The following is an 18264-nucleotide window of genomic DNA, read 5'->3' as shown; positions in this document are numbered from 1 at the left end:
GTGCATTTTAAAAAATTGACATATTACTGCTCTTTATTTTTCTTTGAAGAAAAATACAAATTGCAAAAAACATAACCTCATCGATAATATAAAACAGCAAGTATTCACACAATACTTAGGTGTCAATATCGATTATGGAGTCACTTGACGAAGAATTGAAGAAAAATATTGAAAAGACTGTTGGTTTTATTAAGGCTAATGGGAGAGAGTTTGAAGCAAAATTGCTAAACGATCCTCGCGATAGATTTTCATTTATAAGGCCAGAAAATGAACATTATGAGCATTACATATCTCTCCTAGAGGGGACAAGTACGAGTGATGTCCTCAAGAATATACCGAAACAGCCCGGTTTATTTGTTTTCAGTGAATACGATAAAGTTGGTAATATTCCTGCAGAAGATATTGAAATTATCAAGAAAACAGCTGAATTTGTAGTAGTGCAGAGCGGAGAAGATAAGAGTTACGATGTACTGATGGATCAGATATTGCTGAGATGTGAGTCAAGAGAGGACGACACTTTCAAGTTTCTAAACAAAGAACACAAGTTACATTCAACATTCATTGATTTTGTAAATCAATATAAACAAATTCAGAGAAGTGAGAAGATTGAAAAATTAGACAGCTGGCAAGGTATATTAACAAGAAGCTTTGAAAGGGCTAAGTACAACGAATACATTAAACAAATGACAAAGAAAAATGCTAAGTTAGGCAAGTTTTACAAAGTAAGATTCACTGCCATTGATTGGTCAAAATTTCATAAGATCACCGAACAACCTTGTGAGAAAACGAACATTTTGGACTTCTCAGAACTTTCAAGACTAAAAATAACAGACAATAAACCAATTATAAATGCTTTTTTCAGCAAAGCCTCAGACAACGTTACAGAATCTGAAGCTAATAGTCAAACAAAGAAAAGGAAAAAGAAGTTTATTGTCAAGGAAGCAGGGGAAACTAGACTGCAAAAGAAAAAGATGAAAAAATGAATGATATGGAACGATGAACCACACCTATTCCTAACGATATTATGACAGCCGCAAAAAAGACGACATGATGCTCTTCAACGGGGAGAGGCTATAATTTCAGCGAGATGGAGCAAGTGCTGAGGAAAACGCCAAATCAAGGCTACTCAAACTGGATATTATATGACATTGATGTCCCACTTCGCATCGCATGAATATCAAATGAAACACATAAAAATAAATATGTGTCAAGAAGTGGGAATCGGGTAGCACTGGCCGAGCAAGCTTCAGGCCCTGCGTTTTATTGAGTCACTCTTCCGTCTTATTAATCTAAAACTGTATGAAAGTAGTATAAAACATATATGAATGGAATGACGCTCATTCTCGACTTCAATATTGCAATCGGAGTCATCTATGCCGGGGCTCGCCACATATAACTACGTGATTTGCAATTTCACCTCTAATGAAAATTTTTGGTACGACATATGAAAATCCAGAATAACTATCGCAAACTTTCGAGCACAGCATTTAGTGTGTGGTCTGCCATTGCAGACTCATTGTTATAAAGATTTCAGCAGTCCCAGAGTTTTAAAAAACTATTGTATGTTCATGACGGTAAAAGGGCAGACAATAATGGGTGAAATATAGCACGGCTTGTCTGTATTCGAAATCAGGATCAGAAATGGCGGAAATATATCTGACCGTGTGACTATAGCTAAAAGCATATCAAAACCTTAATTTCTCTATGGTGTGGAAATTCTCCAACCCGAGTTTAACTCACAGGTATTGTCGTTTATCTTTTTTCGCAATTTTGAAAGGTCCAACATATAATGATTGTACCTTCATCTATGCACCTCTTTTGAAGTATGCATCCCTGTGTATGAGAACATAATCGCCTGGCTGTAATTGAACGTTGGATCTTTTGTCATTGTTCGCTGTCTCCATTTCTATTTATGCCTGTTCTAGTACTTCCTTTGTTTGAATACTGATTGCCTTCAGGTGTTTAGTCATGTCGACATCATTGAAATTTCTGGCGTTAATTTCGTTATCTGTCCGCAGAATGGGCTCGTTCGGTTGGTATCCTAAGTCAATTTCAAATGGTGACTTACCCAACGTTCTGGTTGGGGTGCTATTGTAAACGAATTCGATTTGCGGCAAATATTTATCCCAGTTCCCGTGGTCTCGTGCAGTGTAAGTTCTTAGGAGTCGATTCAAGGTTTGGATGGTCCGTTCAGATTGGCCATCTGTTTGTGGGTGGTTGGCGGATGACATAGTTAGTTTTATACCTAGTCGGTCGGTCAGTTCCCTGTAGAGGAATGACGTCATTCGGATGTCTCGATCGCTAGTGATAGTTCGTGGGAACCCATGATAAGCAAAGATGTGTCTAAATAGGAGGTTGATTACTCCTGCGGAATCTAGGGGTTTCTTTGTTGGAATAAAATGAGCTCTTTTGGAAAATCGGTCTACAACGATGAGAATTATGCCATTTTGTGAGTAGGAAAGCGAGAACCCAGAGGCGAAGTCCAGTGATATATCCATCCATCGTCCCTCTGGGATTGGTAATGGTTGTAAAAGTCCTTGTGTCTTAGGTCGGTGACTTTTGGCCAGTTGACATTGTAGGCAAGACCGAATATAGGTTTTGACGTTTTGAGTTAGGTGTGGCCAGTAGTAGAGGGGAATAATTTTTGCAACGGTAGGGTTAGTACCAAAATGACCACCATAAAAATTGTGATTATGATAGTAAAATATAATATCCGGGGAATGTAGCAGAGGGACTGCTAGACGAGTATCGTAGTATAGTATTCCGGCAGTAACAGAAAAGTGCTTCCGGAATTGTTGTGAGAGGCGAACCTTCTTTTGATATTTATGAAAGGCAGATGAATTCTCTTTCGTCATGTCAGTAGAGCCGATTTCGCCCAGGAAAAGCAGGGCACCGGCACAGAGTGGGTCTGACCGGTAGTCATCGATCCATTTGCTTGGGTCGATTTTTGTAGTTAGGGTGTTAGGAGTGGCAGTATACACGGCTCTAGATATAGCATCTACTACAACATTCCTGGGATTGGCTAAATATTCTAGTGTAAACTCGTATTCAGATAGTTCGTCTAGCCAACGTTGTACACGCTGTGCTGGTTCCTTTGTATTCTGTAGGGATAATAAACTAATGTGGTCTGTGCGTAATGTAAAGTGCGTACCATGTAATAAGTAGCGGAAGTGTCGTAAGGCCTCGGTAATGCCAAGTAATTCAAGTTCGCCCGCCGGGTAGTTCTTTTGTGCTCCTGGTAGGGATTTCGAGAAGTATCCAACACTTACAATAGATGTACCAGATACTTCTTCTAGGACAGCCCCGACGCCATCTTTAGAAGCGTCTGTGGTGAGCTTGTAAGATGCGTTAGGCTGGAAGGGAACTAAAATTGTCGGTGATGTCAGAGTTTCCTTTAACCGGTTGAAGGCAGTGTCTTGGTGAGAAGACCACACAACCTTTTGTGTTATGAAATCCTGGATTGGTTTTGACATCTGTGAGCATCGGCGATAGTAGTTGATCATACCTAAGAAGCGCTGTGCCTCTTTGACAGTTGAGGGTACAGGGAATTTTGCTATTGCGTCGCACTTATGAACCAAAGGAGCGATTTTGTTAACTCCGATATTATAACCTAGAAACTCAACTTCAGTTGTGGCAAAGTGGCACTTTTTCTTTTTGGCAATAAGACCGTCTTGCTCCAGACGACCTAGGACCATGTCCAGATGTTGCCAATGTTCTTCCGCGGTTTCTGAAATGATTAAAATATCGTCAAGGTACACAGCTACAAATTTAAGATCTCGGAAGAGATCTGCCATGTAACGAGCAAAGGTGCTAGGGGCGTTCACTAATCCAAATGGCATGACATTATATTCATATTTCCCATTTGGTGTAACAAAGGCTGTCTTAAATTTATCTGGTTCGTGCATGGGAATTTGGTGATAGCAGCTATGCAGCTCAAGCGTAGTGAAAATTTTGGCATTTCCGACGCGGCTTAATGGGCTATCAATTCTTGGTAGTGGGAATGGGTCTGATATTGTGGCCTTGTTCAATGCCCTGTAATCAACACACAATCTATAAGTACCGTCTTTTTTCTCGACCATGACTACTGGAGAACTGCATGATGACCGCGAGAGTGAAATGAACCCTTTTTCTAGCAGATCATCTATAATATCATTTAGTTCTCGTTCCATCTTTGGGATGACCCTATATGGTTGTAGTTGTGGTAAACGGGTATCTGGTTTAATTTCAATCGAGTGTGTCGGAATGTTGGAGTGGTTGGACGTTCTAGGGGGACAGGCCATTCGAAATGGTACTCGCATATTTCGTTTTTAGCCATCTGGGCGGATTCGTGTAAGTAGTATCAGCAGTGTCATCGTTGGTGACTATATTAATCCAAAATGCTTCATCTCAGGGCAGGTCGTGGTTATTAGGTCTTCATTGGCCCCAGCTATCGTATATACAGGTGGGACAGATTCAAGATTGGTGCCAGGTTCGGAGTTGAGGTCAGATTTAGTGCTGGCGTCGGATTCAGAATTGGTGGCGGATTCAGAGCTCTAAGTATCATCGGTTAGTTTGTTTAGTTTTTTTGTTTCATAGATTTTATTCATGTTTTTTACGTTTTCCGTAGTTGTTTTACAATGTTTTACGGTATCAATATTGCTGATTGCTTGACAAAGTCTTTTTCTTGCAACCAATTTCTTAACCTAACCATCCCATGGATAAATAAGCGTACTAACCATGTGTGGTATGTTGGAAATGGCATTATACTGACATTCCAATGTTTTGATGGTTAAAATGACAAATTTAGAATGCTCTAGAAAAATTGAATAATAAACTTAGCGTGATAAACAAACACGAGAATGTATTGACATGAAACAAATATGGCATGATAATTATGACAACTTAGTGACTTAATGAATCTAACTCAAAGTTGTTTCACTGTATATTATTTGAATTATATTTTATTTTATATGTAACCAGAGCATTGTTCGGTATAGCCACCGATCAATAAGAATTTACCTCACTATCTTGACTGGCCTTTCATAATATGAACACAAATAACATTAATAATATACAAGGAACCTTCTCTGATCTTCCCTTTCGTCACTGGGTTGTGGTGCCACGTTAGAGTTCAGTGTTGTCATTACCAAGTGTAGGCTACAACACAAACGCAACTTAATAGGGCGTGTGGCCTAGTGGTATGATTCTCGCTTTGGGCGATTCTTAAGAAACACTTGGGAAATAAATCACAAACATGCGAGAGGCCCTGGGTTCAATTCCCAGCTCGCCCCATTTATTTTTTGAATAATTTTGCCTAGAATATATAGAGCATGGATCCATTAAAAGTATGATAAAATGGGTAGTAGTGCCACTGGAGCCAAGATGGTGTATATTTTTTTATTTCGTATTCACTAAGATTGTTTTATTGTAGCCAATACATTTTGATCCGACCAAAAACATTCAAAATCAAAAAAACATCCCAAAACCTTCAAGAATTGAAGCAAGAGATCATATTTATTGAATCAAATAGCTCTCCCGCACATGCAAATCCATGTGTAATCGTTATTAAGATTCTCATTTTCTCCTTTTACCCTATAATGCTCAATCATTCAAAGTATCTTTTTAACATATATTTAGATTTATCACTGTCAATAATATTAGGCACATCAGGATATTACTTATACGAAAAAAGATTAAATTTACCTCGAAGACACACACTCATCAGCCTTCTTAGGAATAAAGAATGGTACAACCGAAAAGACCAAAACTGTTAGTGCTTTCAACTGATTCAAAAACCAAAAAATTGACTCCAACTAGGTTGAGAGTTTTCAAGGCATGCATAGCTTGTCGAAAAAAGAAAAGAAGATGTGATGGTAAGTCACCATGCTCTCACTGTGCTAGGACGTCGATAATATGTGAATATACAAATACTGCTCGACCTAGGTCACATTCTATTGCATTTGCAAATGATGTTTCAAACGACATACATCTTATAGATTCCACCACAAGTTCTAGATCGCATTCTCCGAAGTTAAGTGACAAAGTCAATCCATATAAAACCCTAATTGAGAGGCTATATTCTGGTGCCAGTCTTGAGAGCTTGCAAAATCTATCGAGAGAACAACTTATCAAAACGCTAAACAGTGAAGAGGTTAATAAAAATGATACTATTAGTTTACCTCCCCGGGATATCGCATTGAAACTAATCTTAAAGACGTGGAGTTCGGCATGTGTCTTATTCAGATTTTATCACAGACCTTCATTGGTTAAGATTTTAGATTCGTTGTATGAACTTGGTACGAATCCCAAGACTATAAAACAGCGTAAGGCTGAATCATTGATATTTGCTGTTTTAGCTGTAGGTGAATTATTTTCACAGGAGGAAAATAATTCTTATTCTCGAGGTTTAAACTACTTCAACAAGGCTAAGACACTGATTGACTTTAAAGACATCAATGACATCCACTCAATACAGGCTATATTTATGATGACTATCTTTCTACAATGTTCAGGTGATCTGAAGGCGTGTTACTACTATATTGGAATAGCCCTAAGAATTGCAATACGAGAAAACTTACATAGAAAGCCATCCTTGACTGGACCCACAGCAATTGAGGATGAGACCAAGAAAAGATTATTTTGGTCAATTTATAAGGTTGATATTTATATGAATTGTACACTGGGTCTACCTGCTTCACTAAATGAATCTTTTATAGATCAGGAGTTGCCATACGACGTTGATGATGAGAAAATCGTTTCTGATGGCGTTATATTCAATGAAAATTCTAATATTATAAGTAGCTGTGGCATGAACAATGAACATACAAAATTAATATTAATAATGTTAAAAATTTATAGAACATTATACTCAATAGATGTCGAGATCCTGAAAATAGACGCAAATGTAGTTCTTCATTTGGAAGACATCTTATTTACTTGGTACAATAATTTACCACTACAATTAAAACATAGAGAATATGCCACCAATAAAGAAAGGGAATATTATCTGAAGCCGAGCAAACTACTATATTTGGACTATCTATTAACAAAGTTGATTCTATTCAAACCATTTTTTCATTTTATTATAATTGATCTGAACTCAATTCATGAAAAAAACTTGAAATTTCATAAAGAAATGGCCCACAATTGTATAAAGATATCAATAGAGATCATCAATTTGTCATATGAAATGATTAATGAAAACTTACTTAGTGGAGCTTATTGGTTTTCAATTCACACTATCTTCTATAGCGTTGCTTGCTTAACGGTTTATCGTTATCACTTACATAGAAAGATGAATTCTACTAGCAAAGAAGATGAGACTGATGAAAATCTGTCTCTTGAGATAAGCCGGGTTGAAAATCACTATAAAATGGGTTATGAAACGCTACTGAAATTAAAAGGTTCATCAATAGTAAGTGAGAGGATTTTCAACGTATTGACGACGATTTTTGAGGAATTCAACGAGAAAATAGTTCTGTTATCACAGCAGGTAATGTCCAACTTAAAGAACACTCTGATTAATCATAGTGTACTTAATCATCAGAAAAAAGTCTCTATTACAAATATTCATAATGTTTTAAACCACAGCGATGATTCGAGTGTTGTGAATTCGAATGAATTTTACATGGATTCTGCACTGGCAAAGAACAATAATTTGATGTTTGATCCACAAGAATTCTTAGGAAAATTACTGGATGATTTAAACTTTTCATTATAAACGTATTTACTGTGATGTACGTATACGTAAATATAAATATATTTATATTATTTTCAAATTGTTAGGATCAGAAACCAAAGTTGAAAACAAATCTAAAGCAATGATCATTATTATATTAGAAGAAAGTATAATTTACGAATACCATAAAGTTTTATCGTTAGTTGGTAAACTCCAAGGCTTGGCGACAATATAAGAATTTTGTTTTGTAGCTACACCCGAATAAGCGTTATACCAGGCAATGAACGCGACAATAATACCTAATATGCCGCCTGCTCTTGTTAACCCTAACTTGCCCGTAAATTCACCAATACATAAGAGTAAGAAAGTGACTGATAGTAAGAAGAATAGTGCAAAAAACATCACTGTGGATTTCAAAGTGCAAAAGGTCAGCCCCAATGTGAAGATAGTCCATCCTAGGAGATAGAAACCGAGTGCATTGGATAGGTCTGATTCTTTTGTTGAATATGCATCTAAGATACCAAACCATGGGATATAAATAGCGCCAAAACTTAACCAGAACCCACCATAAGAACATAAAGCAGTACCACCAAATGTATTTTCCAAGGCAATCTCCCAAATCCCTGCAATCATTTGTACTAGACCACCATAGAACATTGCTAAACCGACTACAACATTTGGTGTTGTAATACCTTGAGCCCGTGCATTAAACATGGATAGGACAAATGTTGTCAATGCAAACGCAGAGAGCCCCAGCGGAGCTGGATTTGCAAACTTATGCGTTGCTGGTGGTGCTAAACCTGGATTTAAAGTACCACCAAAGGCTTCATAAAGATCAGCTTTCAAGAATTTCTGTCTACCAATGTTGACGTATTCATTATTTTTACCGCAGCTATAAACTTTACCAATTGCCTCTTGTGACTCACGTGTCTCTTGCATGGCACCTGTGTCATCTTTCGAAGAGCATGGTGTGTTATTTTCTAGATCGGTATTAGTTGTGTAATCCTTTTCTGACATATTTCTGTTATATTAATAGCGTAGCTGCCTGAGTATAAAGCGTTTGTGTAAGAAGAGACATGATCATACCCAATACTTCTCTATCATAACGTCAGCCTTATATACTTGTTAACTTTTGTGCCAATAACTCTTATTTTTTCTTGAAACTTTTTTTTGTGATGCCTTCCCCATGTTCAAAAACGATAGCCGCTGATCCATCAGTTCCAACAAAATTCATTAATCTTGCCTCCAGTAACAAAAAAAGAAAACCAGAATAAAAATCAACAAATTATGTGTCAATGGAGAAGTATGTGCATGTGCAGGGGAAACCGGATCAACTTGTTATTCCTAAAACAGTAATTTAACCGATAAGTGTATATCAACGCATCATAATAATGTTCCGCGGATCCGTCTCCCGGGAATAAATCCAGCTTGACAAAGAAGATTCGGTGCAATGGGCAAATTAGGGTTGAACTCTTATATAGGCAAATCAAGCTCCCGTTTTGGCATTAACAATATGAACCGTCAGAAGGCTTACTTCCAGTTTGGGCAATAAAGTTATTTATTTTCTATTGTTAATAATGCTAATTTCCTACATACGGAGGCAAGTACGTACATATATATTTTAATGCGATCACGGTGATTTATTTACAGCGTCCATTCATCGAAATACACAACGTCCTTGTCACCCGCGGAAGGTGTTATACCGTTGTAGTAATCGAATATTGAGTATTCATGGTCGGATGATTCTTTGTTTGTTTGCTTTAAACCGTTAATTTGCATTAAGCTTTGTAACGTAACTTTATAGCAATCATATTGTGCCATCTCCAACTTATCATCATAAACTAAAACCTCACAAAGTGACCTAATGTTACTGTTACTCAATTCTATATTAGTGACTTGAGAGTTCGAAATGAACTCTAATATTTCATCCGTAGTAACGTAATTCTTAACATTTGGTGCATAGTTTGCAATATTATCGTCGTCATTGTTATTGAATCCATTGGGGAAAGTGTTTTCTGCCGCATATCTCCATATAATAGTCAATAAACTGTTGATAAATTCAACATCTAATTCCCCTTCCGTAAACCACGGACCACCGGTAACATCAACAGATGGTTGTAAATGATATAGCATGTAGATCTTACGTGTTGGGAACTTTACTGATTTCACAGATTTGACGTATCTCTGGGACTCTAAAGACTTTAAACATTTTAAAACGACATGCTGATGCAAGTTAGTTCTCATTTTAATTGTCTTTGACCATATACCTTCTCTACCACTCGCTTCTATATATGAATAAACTAATGCTTCTTCTGAAGACATTGCAGACTTCTTACTTGCTTCATTAAAATCAACACCTTGAAATTTCAGTTCATTATTCTGCTTAATCAATTTAATTAGGTTCTTATCCAGTAATTCTTGTATAATGGGCATCAATTCATTCAAATCATTTAGTTTGGTCGCATTGATTAATTCTTCTTGAGTGAAAAGCTTACCCGTGGCCTTTGTCGTCATCTCATTATGCAATTCTTTAGCTATATCTGATAGCTGCAGACCCCCTTGCACTATAGAACTCATATTTTTGATCGTCTACTCTTGCCTATCGTTCCTTTACTATGTACGGATGGATCATTCATTGCAATAAAATTTTTAACATTCAAGCAATTTGCAATGGATCTAATTAAAAAAAAAAAAAAAAGAAGATAATTGATGAACTCGATGAGGTTACCCGCATTAAATATAACTAATTAAAAACGGTGGTCCACAAACCGTATAATGAGGGACTTGTTCAGATGAGGTGTGTATGCAATATATCCATTAATATATATACTACATGTTGGCAATTTGTGTCATGAATACATATTGTTAAGAATGTTTACTTTTGTTCAACAACAATCCATTTTAATGCTAGATATCCGACAGTGACAAAAACTAGGTTGAAAAGTGCAAGAATCCTGATATCAAATGTCAAATTTTGTACTAAAAATCCGAAGGTACTTAAAATCGTAGCACCAGGAACCTCAATGTTCAGTCCGTACTTTTTTTCTCTTAGCATCAACGTCTTAACCTCATTAATTAGTAAAGCCTCATACGCATAGTAAAAGATCGAAAGATTCTTCAAGTACTTGAATGCAATATTGGTAATATCCTTAGTATTGATGAATAACCCACTGAACAATAAAGACCCCAGTAAGATCAGAACGCTCAATATAATCGAGTTATTGAGGTCATTGAAAATAATACCAATTGATAAGATTTCCAACGAGATACCTAGATTAAACAGTATCAAAATTCCAACACTTTTCAAAAATGCACCATCTTGCATGTTTAATCCAACCATTGGATATACAACTAACAGCATCAAAACTGGTGGTATTATTCTTAATGGCAAAATATCACTAATAACTTTACTAATATAATATGCCAGTGGACTGTAGTAATTGTTTGACCTTTCTTTGATGAAAATAATTCTTTCAAAGGCAAAAGAGCTTAATCCAGTAAATGTAACAAATCCAAAATACGTCAATATGAAAAAAAATAGACCCATTCTATTTTGAAATCCACTAATATCATTGGCAACATCATAATATAAAGTCCCCAAAAATAAACTCAACAATATTGTCAGTAGATAGTTAGCCAATAACAATTTTGGATTCCTATAAATATTTTTGAAAGCTCTCGAGGACAAAATAGATAGCTGTTGGAAGAAAGATGCCGCTTTTTGTCCCGTAGGTATCTTAAGCACGAAATTCGAATCATTCCGCGGATCGTTTGTAACTTCTTTGATTTCGTTAGATAACGCTTCATAATAAGTACTTTCCTTGAATTTTTTATTCAGTGGTTCTGAGAGTAGAATTCCTTTATTTACAGTGTTATCATTTCCATCATTCAATAAAGTTCTGATTTCATCCCTATGAACAGCGAAATGCTCCCACTCTCTTTGAGTCAATCCATTTAAAGAACCAGAAGTGTCACTTCCTTGCAATAATCTATTACGTCTTTGCTCAATCGACGTCTCACCAGTATTGATTCCAGATTCTAGGTCGTCTGTAAGAGTAGATATAGTTTTTTCGCTTGCCTTAAACGTAATATCAATCAAGTAATCGGCAATATTATAATTTGAGGGACACTTATAACCAATGTTCAACAAAAATTCATTAACTCTTATCACGTCACCTGAATAAACCATTTCACCCTCACTTAGTAGTATAAGTTTATCAAATAGATTGAAAATATTTGACCTTGGTTGATGAATTGATAAAACCAATGTTCTATTGTAGGCTTTTGCTAATCTTACCAAACATTCAACAACATTGTTGGCATTATTTGCATCCAACCCAGAGGTGGGTTCATCTAAAAATAAAATCAATGGAGAAGTGACTAATTCACATGCAATAGAAACACGCCTTTTTTCACCACCACTAATACCTCTTTTAAAGTCACTACCAATAATGCGATCTTTAATATCTATGATTCTCAATTCTTCCAGCACCTGGTAAACACGAGATCGCTTTGCCTCAAAGGACATCGATCTAGGAAGTTTCAGAAGAGCACTGTTCAAGACTGTTTCATAAACAGTAAGAGTTGGCAAAAGATAGTCATCCTGGTCTACAAAACCAACAACCTTAGAGTAGTCTTTTTTTGAGATGGATGATCCATTAACCTTTATATTACCTTGAACACTGCCTGTTTTGTTTTTCATCGCTAAGATATCGAGCAAAGTTGTCTTACCTGCTCCGGAACCACCCATAATAGCCAACATCTGGCCTGGTTTTACAATACCGCTGACGTTTTTCAAAACATTTTCATGGTTGTTCGAATCATGCAATGATGGTACCCTGTAGGAGATATTCTCAAATGATAACGTACTCAGAACGTCACTTTTTAGGAAATTATCTGGTTCATCAATATTCGAGGCCAAATTTGTATCAGCCCCATGAAGTAGAATAGAACCGTTTTTGAAAAGAGGTGAATTTGAAATATAAAATATAGCAAAAGTAACCAATGCTAGTACAGAAACGGAAGTTAAAGTTAATATTATCTTTCCGCGTATAGTCATGTTTGCTTCTTTTGATGGCGCTTTATATCCGGGAATTTCACTGTAGTGCAAGCACTCACCAGACTGACAACTTAATGTTATATACGGATCACCGAAAACAGTAAGAATTAAATCATTCATGGAAGGTTCACTGAACTTACAGTCTTTTGAGTCTAGATCGCAGGTGAAATCACCTGGCCCCTCTATTGTTTCAGTTAAAAACTCGCCTATATCAATGGATCCTTTGGCTCCACATAATGTAGTACCTGATATACATTTACATTGGACATCTTTACATGAATAATGTGATGTATTTTGTTGTAAATCATAATCGAACGAACAATTATCAAAGCCACAGTAGAAGCTTTCAACTTGTTCAATCCAGAATTGAAAATTACAAGTAGCGTCCTTCTTATCACATGAAAAGGTAACTTGTGGGGGTTTACCCTTCAAAATTTGTATAATCTTGGTATTTGTCACATTACAAGCTTGGTGCAATTTATTAACAATCATGCCATTCTTGTAGCAGGTACCTTTTAAGGATTTATCTGGCATAAAGGAATCACATACATAGTCTTCTTCACATATGTTACAGTTGATACCGCTCCAACCATCAGAACAATCACATGTGTTTGTAGTATTTTCACGTATTGGTCTATTGCCGTTACCATCTGATAAAGCACCACACAGGGGTTGAGCGCAGTCATCTCCTGCAAACCCATCGATACAGTCACAGCGACCATTATATTCATTACATGTGGAAAACTGCTTACATTCAAACATAGGCAACATGCAATTGAAACACGGAGGGCATTTGTCGAGGTCCTTGTAATCTCTATTCCTATCTGGAATTAGTGGTGTTTCAACCACCACTTCATTCCCAGAAAAGGGAAACTGTCTGGCATTTAATTGCAATTTCAACCTTTCTAGCGGGGTGTCTAGCGCTATGACACTTATAAGGCAACATGTAAATAATATTATTAGTTTTCGAAGGGCCAATTTGCCATTCATTTGTTAGCTTTTGATACGTAAAAATGATATTGATCTGGTGATAAAAAGCAATTGAACTCTCCTATATATTGCACAAATAGGTCATATATTTCTAGTGACAGTTCTTTTATATTCTGTATTAATCTTGATAAACTATCCTTTGATTATTAGAATTAATCCTGAATATTCCGGTTATTCTTACCCATTTCTAAAGTGGTATAGCAATTACTTGACTGACACACGGAGTTTTTACCCGGATTAGCAGGAAATCACGTGCTAATCAAGATCACATGACTTTTAAACATTAGACCCATACACGCGGGATGCCTGTTTTTATTTTTTTTTTCCCTTCAAATCGCCAGCCATGCCAGCTTCTTGTTTTTTCCCACCATTGAATCGCGCTATTAACCGTATAGTGCGCTATTGCTGCAAAAGTGACAACTCATCGATATGTATGTATGTCTTTAACCTCATCTCTGATCTTGCCAGCAGCTTTTTTTCCGCTCGTTAATGTATGTTGTGTTGTTAATGGCATCATTGAAGAAAGTCGAGGAATATTGTAGAAATTGTTGTTGGTTGAAAAATTTTCCTGTCTCAATTGGAATTGTGGATCTTCATATATATAGAAAATTATCAATTGCATTTAGTACAGTTCTTAAATTCAGTTCTTTCTTCGTTTCTTGGATTCTTAGACTTGAAATAATAAAAAGCATCCAAAAATGTCTCTATCTTCCAAATTATCCGTTAAGGACCTAGACTTAAAAGACAAGCGTGTCTTCATCAGAGTTGATTTCAACGTTCCATTAGACGGTAAGACCATTACCTCTAACCAAAGAATTGTTGCTGCTTTACCAACTATCAAATATGCTTTAGAACAAAACCCAAAATACATTGCTTTAGCTTCCCACTTAGGTAGACCAAACGGTGAAAGAAACGACAAATACTCTTTAGCTCCAGTTGCCAAGGAATTAGAAGCTTTATTAGGTAAGCCAGTTACTTTCTTAAACGACTGTGTCGGTGAAGAAGTTGAAGCTGCTACCAAGGCTGCTGCTCCAGGTTCCGTTATCTTATTAGAAAACTTAAGATACCACATCGAAGAAGAAGGTTCCAGAAAGGTTGACGGTCAAAAGGTTAAGGCTTCCGCTGAAGAAGTTGCCAAGTTCAGACAACAATTATCTTCCTTAGCTGATGTCTACATCAACGATGCTTTCGGTACCGCTCACAGAGCCCACTCTTCTATGGTCGGTTTCGACTTACCAGAAAGAGCTGCTGGTTTCTTAATGCAAAAGGAATTAGAATACTTCGGTAAGGCTTTAGAAAACCCAACCAGACCATTCTTAGCCATCTTAGGTGGTGCTAAGGTCGCTGATAAGATTCAATTAATTGATAACTTATTAGACAAGGTTGACTCTATCATCATTGGTGGTGGTATGTCTTTCACCTTCAAGAAGGTCTTGGAAAACGCTGAAATCGGTGACTCTTTATTCGACAAGGCTGGTGCTGAAATTGTTCCAAAATTAGTTGAAAAGGCTAAGAAGAACAACGTCGAAATCGTCTTACCAGTTGACTTCGTCATTGCTGACGCTTTCTCCCCAGAAGCTAACACCAAGATTGTCACTGACAAGGAAGGTATCCCAGCTGGCTGGCAAGGTTTAGACTGTGGTCCAGAATCTAGAAAATTGTTCGCTGCCACAGTCGCCAAGGCTAAGACCATCGTCTGGAACGGTCCACCAGGTGTTTTCGAATTCGAAAAGTTCGCCGAAGGTACCAAGGCTATGTTAGACGAAGTCGTCAAGTCTTCTGAAGCTGGTAACACTGCTATCATTGGTGGTGGTGACACTGCTACTGTTGCCAAGAAATACGGTGTCGTCGAAAAGATCTCCCACGTTTCTACTGGTGGTGGTGCTTCCTTAGAATTATTAGAAGGTAAGGAATTACCAGGTGTTGCTTTCTTATCTGACAGAAAATAAATTGCTAACTTTATAGAGGTTTAATTTTATTCTTTTAGTTTTATATTATATAGCATTTTATTTTTACATTACGTTTTAATGAAAGTTTTACTTTAGTCTTTTATTGTAACAATTTATGTACGTTCTTTTACACCTTTCTTCCAAAGGCCTTGCGCCCTCAGATGACGGGGTGTATATTCAAGATCTAAAAGCTCGAATATTCTCTTTTCATCAAAACTCTCAATTAACTTGCCGTCTTTGGAAAGTCCATGCTGTGTCAGTCTAAATCCCTTCTGGGCGGCGTATACTCTAATCCACCTATTGAAATCGGTAGGTCCGGTCCATTGTATTCTAGCAGCACCTAGTTCAGACCATTTGCAAGAAAAAAAATCGAGTCTTCTACATGGATTTTCTCCTTTACCAGAGTTTATAGCCATGAATTTATCATCTGGAAGTAAACTTAAAGGAGTGTCATTTTCTACCGTTTCACAAATATACCTAGAAATGGGAATTTTCACTCCAAAATAAAAAGTCTTAATATATTTGGAAGATGCAAAATTACCCTTCTCTAAGAATTTTAAGCCTGCCTTCTCAAATCTCTCTTTAATTTTATATTTTTGTAATTCATACAAAGCGGGTGTCAACTGCAAACAGCATTGTATAAAACCTTTTCTAAATAGGTTACATGCCAATGATTCAAAGATTGTTGCGATTTCATTCATATCGTCACAATTTGGCTTGAAAAATAACAAATCAATGTCACCACATGTCGAGGCACCACGAATATAGCTTCCTTGAATTTCGACTTCCACTGAAGGGTCTACCCTTTCAAGTTCTTCCTTAATTATTTCAAGGTGTACGTTACACTCTTTTCGAGTAATTCTCTTAGACCATTCCTCGAAGTATGACCAGCCAAATAGGATGGGCCAGTCATTGGACATTTCTTCAGGAGCCTTTCTTAAAACATCACTAAAACTTTCATAACGTAGCAAATGCCATCTTTTAGCCCTATGGGGTCCCACACCGTGGCATGTTTTGAAATAATCCACCTTTGTTTCAAGTTCTGAAGTGTCAGTTAGCCCAGGCAAAGTCCCAAAATCTAAAATTGTTTGGATTTTTTTTGCAATACTAGGTCCTATAGTTTGTAGCTCCTCCTGTGCTTGTTTTCCTGATTCAATAACGAAGGGGCACTGTTCAATTGACGTTTTAGCAAATTTGTAACTTTTTGCACGAAATTTATCTCCCTTCGTTTCATATTTCTGGTAGAGACGACTCATTGCATCAAGCAAAAGGGCGTTTTTGGCTCTGCTTGGCGATGCTATTAGATCTGTGACGTGCATACCTGGCGTATCGTTATTACTCACAGGCTCTGAGGCGTCTAAATTATCTACCTTCATTTCAGACCCATTAAGCTTCACCTTTTTTTTTGGCATGGCGATAATATCACTACTGCCTTCAATGTCAGTCTCTTCCTGGCTTTCATTAGCACTTATATTCTTTTCGATAGACCCAGCTGATTCTGAAGAGGAAGAAACAAAGTCCGTGGAAATTTCAATTAAATCGGAATCGTTAATTTGAAACTTGTTTGCTTTAATGCAGCCTGTAATAAATCCACTACTGATGCATTTAATGTTATTTTCGTCAATAATATCACGTAGCTTATCGAAATCGACCTCCAATTCCTTTTGAAAGAAGTCCAACTGTGTTAGCTTACGAGTTGAGCTATCTATAAATGAGTCGCTGATAATAAAGATGGTTGAACCCTCTAAAGCGTCGACATGAGATACTATTTCACCGCCTTTGTTCTCTATTACTTTACTCAAAAAACCTAAGGATGCAATAGTAGCATTTGGCAAGAGGAAAAATTTCAGCCCTTCAAATAACATCAGCCAAGTTACAGCTAATGGCATCTACCATTTCCTTGCTTTTAATCTTTTGGAAGCTTTTTATATATATTTTAAGGGAAATTTACACATCTTTTTTATCCAACTGAAAGCGATGACTTCAAAGGAACAGTGTCGATGCTATTTTTTACACGATTCTCAACTCTCGCTAATGAGTGTATTTTCCATTAATCATTTACCGTGATGTGGCGGTTGGTACTTATTTGATGACTGAGAGTAAGGCACGTAGATATACAATTAGCCTGCATATCTAACAAGTAAGAGAGGCGGCTGAAATTGACTCATGAACAATAATTACCAAAATGTGAGATTGACGCGACAGCTGATGATCACCAACAGTCAGATTTGGTTCTCATAAAACCCAAAAGATACACTTTATAAATAAACTACTCGAGAAATGTTCGCACTCTTCTATACCAGTACCCCAATAGTAAATGTTAGGAGCTGGCTCAAACGGTGAATATTTTTATTCTCTGCAAAAATTATATGGAAAGAATCGTACGTAATATACAACGCCATTCCAGTGTCAAGAATACTACTAGATGACTGTAGTAGTATTAATACAGCACAATTCCGCATTAAAAGAATAGTGTTCTTTCGGTGAGAACCATTTCACAAAGAAGATTCATCTTGAAAAATTTATCACCATTTATACTCCTTCTATGTGGGCAAAAAAAACAACAGCAGATCATTCATCACGACAGTTTAAACACAGCAGTTACATTT

General features: G+C 36.8%; 9 protein-coding genes and 1 non-coding gene across 10 annotated transcripts; 5 read left to right on the top strand and 5 right to left on the bottom strand.

The window, feature by feature from the left end:
• Nucleotides 1-134: 134 nt before the first annotated feature.
• Nucleotides 135-983, top strand: PRP21 (Prp21p; the record flags this gene model as incomplete). The annotated part of the gene is made up of 1 exon (XM_003957834.1): nucleotides 135-983. The coding sequence occupies one exon, from the start codon at nucleotides 135-137 to the stop codon at nucleotides 981-983; it is 849 nt and encodes a 282-aa protein (XP_003957883.1).
• A 927-nt stretch (nucleotides 984-1910) lies between these two features.
• Nucleotides 1911-4298, bottom strand: KAFR0F01500 (uncharacterized protein; the record flags this gene model as incomplete). The annotated part of the gene is made up of 1 exon (XM_003957833.1): nucleotides 1911-4298. One exon carries the CDS (start codon nucleotides 4296-4298, stop codon nucleotides 1911-1913), a length of 2388 nt encoding a protein of 795 aa, XP_003957882.1.
• Nucleotides 4299-5160: 862 nt separating this feature from the next.
• Nucleotides 5161-5270, top strand: KAFR0Ftrna11P. The gene is made up of 2 exons: nucleotides 5161-5197; nucleotides 5234-5270. It is a non-coding gene; the product is annotated as a tRNA-Pro (tRNA).
• A 306-nt stretch (nucleotides 5271-5576) lies between these two features.
• On the top strand, nucleotides 5577-5753 carry NCE101 (Nce101p; the record flags this gene model as incomplete). The annotated part of the gene is made up of 1 exon (XM_003957832.1): nucleotides 5577-5753. One exon carries the CDS (start codon nucleotides 5577-5579, stop codon nucleotides 5751-5753), a length of 177 nt encoding a protein of 58 aa, XP_003957881.1.
• KAFR0F01490 (uncharacterized protein) lies at nucleotides 5723-7699 on the top strand (the record flags this gene model as incomplete). The annotated part of the gene is made up of 1 exon (XM_003957831.1): nucleotides 5723-7699. The coding sequence occupies one exon, from the start codon at nucleotides 5723-5725 to the stop codon at nucleotides 7697-7699; it is 1977 nt and encodes a 658-aa protein (XP_003957880.1).
• A 132-nt stretch (nucleotides 7700-7831) lies between these two features.
• Nucleotides 7832-8674, bottom strand: KAFR0F01480 (acetate uptake transporter family protein; the record flags this gene model as incomplete). The annotated part of the gene is made up of 1 exon (XM_003957830.1): nucleotides 7832-8674. The coding sequence occupies one exon, from the start codon at nucleotides 8672-8674 to the stop codon at nucleotides 7832-7834; it is 843 nt and encodes a 280-aa protein (XP_003957879.1).
• Nucleotides 8675-9301: 627 nt separating this feature from the next.
• Nucleotides 9302-10234, bottom strand: RPC34 (DNA-directed RNA polymerase III subunit C34; the record flags this gene model as incomplete). The annotated part of the gene is made up of 1 exon (XM_003957829.1): nucleotides 9302-10234. One exon carries the CDS (start codon nucleotides 10232-10234, stop codon nucleotides 9302-9304), a length of 933 nt encoding a protein of 310 aa, XP_003957878.1.
• A 298-nt stretch (nucleotides 10235-10532) lies between these two features.
• On the bottom strand, nucleotides 10533-13706 carry ADP1 (putative ATP-dependent permease ADP1; the record flags this gene model as incomplete). The annotated part of the gene is made up of 1 exon (XM_003957828.1): nucleotides 10533-13706. The coding sequence occupies one exon, from the start codon at nucleotides 13704-13706 to the stop codon at nucleotides 10533-10535; it is 3174 nt and encodes a 1057-aa protein (XP_003957877.1).
• A 698-nt stretch (nucleotides 13707-14404) lies between these two features.
• Nucleotides 14405-15655, top strand: PGK1 (phosphoglycerate kinase; the record flags this gene model as incomplete). Its single annotated transcript, XM_003957827.1, has 1 exon — nucleotides 14405-15655. The coding sequence occupies one exon, from the start codon at nucleotides 14405-14407 to the stop codon at nucleotides 15653-15655; it is 1251 nt and encodes a 416-aa protein (XP_003957876.1).
• Nucleotides 15656-15768: 113 nt separating this feature from the next.
• POL4 (DNA-directed DNA polymerase IV) lies at nucleotides 15769-17544 on the bottom strand (the record flags this gene model as incomplete). The annotated part of the gene is made up of 1 exon (XM_003957826.1): nucleotides 15769-17544. The coding sequence occupies one exon, from the start codon at nucleotides 17542-17544 to the stop codon at nucleotides 15769-15771; it is 1776 nt and encodes a 591-aa protein (XP_003957875.1).
• Nucleotides 17545-18264: the final 720 nt, after the last annotated feature.

Source organism: Kazachstania africana, chromosome 6, assembly GCF_000304475.1.
Source record: "Kazachstania africana CBS 2517 chromosome 6, complete genome".
Classification (NCBI taxonomy): domain Eukaryota; kingdom Fungi; phylum Ascomycota; class Saccharomycetes; order Saccharomycetales; family Saccharomycetaceae; genus Kazachstania; species Kazachstania africana.
The sequence above is the reverse complement of the archived record's forward strand: the minus strand, read 5'-3'. Positions and strand labels throughout refer to the sequence as shown.